Raw genomic sequence first — 3,279 nt, forward strand, 5'->3', positions numbered from 1 at the left:
CCTTCAAGAGCTCAGGCTTCGGCGCCCATCTGCCCAGTGGCATATCCCACATCTGGAGGCCAGGGTGGCCCCGGGGGGCTCTTCCCTCCTGCTCCTCCCTCTCATCCCGGTGCCTAGTGACAGACATCTGGGTCTGGGTCCGCCCTGCCTTTCTCAGCCGTGACCCCCGACGCACCCAGGCCTCCCCGCCAGCTGAAGCCCAGGCCTGCCAGGGACATCCTACGGGGACACTGAATCCGAGAATGCGATGCCAAAACCGACTTCTGGCAGAAAATCCTTCTTTTTATCTCTGAGTAAAGAGTGTACCTGCTAACCTCACCTCTTCCACTACCACCTGCGACATGGTGGGGAACAGCAAGGATGTGGCTCAGGCCTCCCGCCTGGGCATTGGCCCCCTGGACTCTGGCTCCCGGGGTCCGCTCCCACGTCCTCTGCTGCTCCCCTGCCCAGGACCTTCTGGGCAAGGAGCCTGTCCCTGCAGGGGGCTGGGGGGCCGTCTTCAAGTACGAGGGCTTGACTGAAGGCCGTATGGGGAAATAAGGGAGGTTGGAATCTTTCCTTTTAAAAATTTTTTTTTTTTACGTTTATTTTTGAGAGACAGAGTGAGATAGTGCACAAGTGGGGGAGGGGCGGAGAGAGGGGGAGACACAGAATCCGAAGCAGGTTCCAGGCTCCGAGCCGTCACCACAGAGCCCGACGCGGGGCTCCAACCCACAAACCGTGAGATCATGGCCTGACCGAAGTCGGACGCTCAACCGACTGAGCCACCCAGGCACCCCAGAAATTTTTTCTTTTAAGAACAAAGAAGGGGCACCTGGGTGGCTCAGTCGGTTGAGCGTCCGACTTCGGCTCAGGTCATGATCTCGCAGTTCGTGAGTTGGAGCCCCGCGTCGGGCTCTGTGCTGTCAGTTTGGAGCCTGGAGCCTGCTTCGGGTTCTGTGTCTCCCTCTCTGCCCCTTCCCCGCTCACACGCTCTCTCTCTCTCAAATATAAATAAACATTAAAAAAAATTAAAGAACAAAGAAGCGTGTTGTGAAAGCTGTTTCTTCCCAATCCTAGCCTGTGACTTACCCAGTCTGCTGTCTATAGTCTAAGAAATCCATATGCATAAGCAGACATATATATACATGTGAATGTGTATGTGCATATTTTAAAATACACAAATGGAGTTTCACTGTACACGTGGTTCCACACGTCGCATTTAATTTTCTTTTATTAACGCTTTATCATGGAGCTCATTCCAGACAGTAGGTATTTCTGGAGCTACCCCTTGTTTTCTCACGGCCACAGTAGATTTCATTATATGGCTGGACCGTAACAGATTTCGCCAGTTCTCCATTAACAAATGCTTTAACTGGGGCAGCTGCGTGGCTCAGTTGGTTAAGCGTCTGACTCTTGGTTTTGGCTCAGGTTATGATCTCATAAGTTTGTGAGCTCAAGGGTGAGGAGAAGAGGCAGGGGAGAGGAAGGAGGGGAGGAGGGGGAGGGGAGAGGAAAGCAGAGGCCCCGCCCAGGTCTGGCAGGAAGGCCTGGGGGGCGGGGCGGCTCAGCAGGTGCCATCCAGCAGCCTGTGTCCCCAGGGGGAGGCCTGAGGCGGGCTTGGCGGGGGGGAGGGTGGGGACAGAGGGAGAAAACGCCCACGCAGTGTGTGGCTCCGGGGCCACCCTGTTCCCCTGTCTCACAGCCTGGCTGCACCTCCGAGCCTGGCCAGACCCCGTGTTCGAGGGAGACGCCCTGACTCTGAGATGTCATGGATCGGCGAACAACGTCCTGTCCCAGGTGAAGTTCTACAAAGGCAGAAGATTACTCCAAACCCCGAAGACCAGATGGTCCCTGTCCATGGGGACAGCTACCCTGGAAAGCAGCGGCCAGTACAGCTGCTCTGGGAAGGTGGCCTACGTCCCATACCTGGGCAGACAAACCTCAGAGCTGGTCAAGGTTCAAGTCCAAGGTGAGTCACCAGCTCAGGGGGGTCGGGAGTGGGGCTGGGATGCTGCTCAGGGATCTGGTCTCTAGAGGTCAGCAGCTGTCCCTCTGGCTGCCCCTGATGCCGGGTGACCACAGGGCCCCCGTCTAGAGCCAGGGGAAGGAAGTGCCCTGAACCAGCCTGGGCCAGACCCTTCCCCTCTGGGGACCAGCTGACCCCTACGGCCCTCTGGCTTTGGCTCGGGACTCCAGAGAGGCTCTGGCGGTGTGGGTCGTAGCTGGGAGGCGGGTCCTGGGACACAATGACAGGGTCTCCCGTGGGGCGTGGGGCTGTGACCTGGGATACGCTCTGGCTTGGACCCGGCCTCTGGGGACTCAGGGTTCAGGAGGCCCCCCCTGAGCCTGGGCCCACGTCTCCCCAGAGCCGTTCCCGCCTCCTGTGCTGAGCGCTGTCCCCTCTCCCGAGCTCTGTGAGGGGAGCCCGCTGACCCTGAGATGCCAGGCGAAGCTGCACCCCCAGAAGTCGGCCCCGAGGCTCCTCTTCTCCTTCCACAGAGATGCCAGCACCTTGCAGGACTGGGGCCCCCACCCGGAGCTCTGCCTCCCAGGAGCCCAGGAGAGAGACTCTGGGCTTTCCTGGTGCCGGGCCACCCTTGAGGGTGGTGTGGCCCAGAAGCAGAGCCCCCAGCTGGAGGTCAGGGTGCAGGGTGAGTGGCAGAGGCCGGTCCGCAGAGAGGTCCACTCCAGCAACAGGGGAGGAGACGCGGCGGGCTCCACGGAGAGGGCGCCTGCACACGGGGAAGAGTGGAGGGGGGCCAGGCTTCCTGAGGGTCTGGAACCCACCTGCACACAGGGCCCCGCGCCCGCCTCTCTCTGCTCCTTCTCCCGTGCGTGCCTCTGTGGGGCTCTCCCCGCCTCTCCCTCTAACAGACGCTCGGCTGCCATCACGAAGTGTCCGGGCGGTGGGGCGGGGGAGCTTCAACAATGAAAATATGTCCTCACTGTCCTGGAGGCTGGAAGTGGTCTGTCGAGATGGTAGGAAGGTCAGGCTCATGCTGGGTTCCCTTCTTTAGGCTTCGGGGGTGGGGGGAAGGGTGGGGGGAGGAGACCCTCTGCTATCTCTTCTTCTCAGGGTGCTAATGTCATCATGAGGCCCCGCCTCGTGACCTCCCATAGGCTGCAACTCCAAAGACCATCTCTTGGGGGGGGGGGCTTCGGCATACGAATTTGGGGGGACACAGGCTTTCGGTACACGGCACACCCCGCGGCCTGTCTTGTCTGCAGGAGAGGAACCTCTACCTGGACCCTGGTGAGAGCGGCTCGGAGGCCCCGGGCCCTGGGCGCCAGCTCTGA

General features: G+C 60.2%; 1 protein-coding gene across 1 annotated transcript; it reads left to right on the forward strand.

Moving 5' to 3' along the window:
• Positions 1-1,476: 1,476 nt before the first annotated feature.
• On the forward strand, positions 1,477-3,279 carry LOC131495575 (Fc receptor-like protein 6; the record flags this gene model as incomplete). Its single annotated transcript, XM_058700569.1, has 4 exons — positions 1,477-1,951; positions 2,349-2,633; positions 2,857-2,969; positions 3,211-3,279. Coding segments are annotated over 4 exons (942 nt in total), but the record flags the coding sequence as incomplete, so codon positions are not given.

This window comes from Neofelis nebulosa, chromosome 15 (genome assembly GCF_028018385.1).
Source record: "Neofelis nebulosa isolate mNeoNeb1 chromosome 15, mNeoNeb1.pri, whole genome shotgun sequence".
Taxonomy (NCBI): Eukaryota; Metazoa; Chordata; class Mammalia; order Carnivora; family Felidae; genus Neofelis; species Neofelis nebulosa.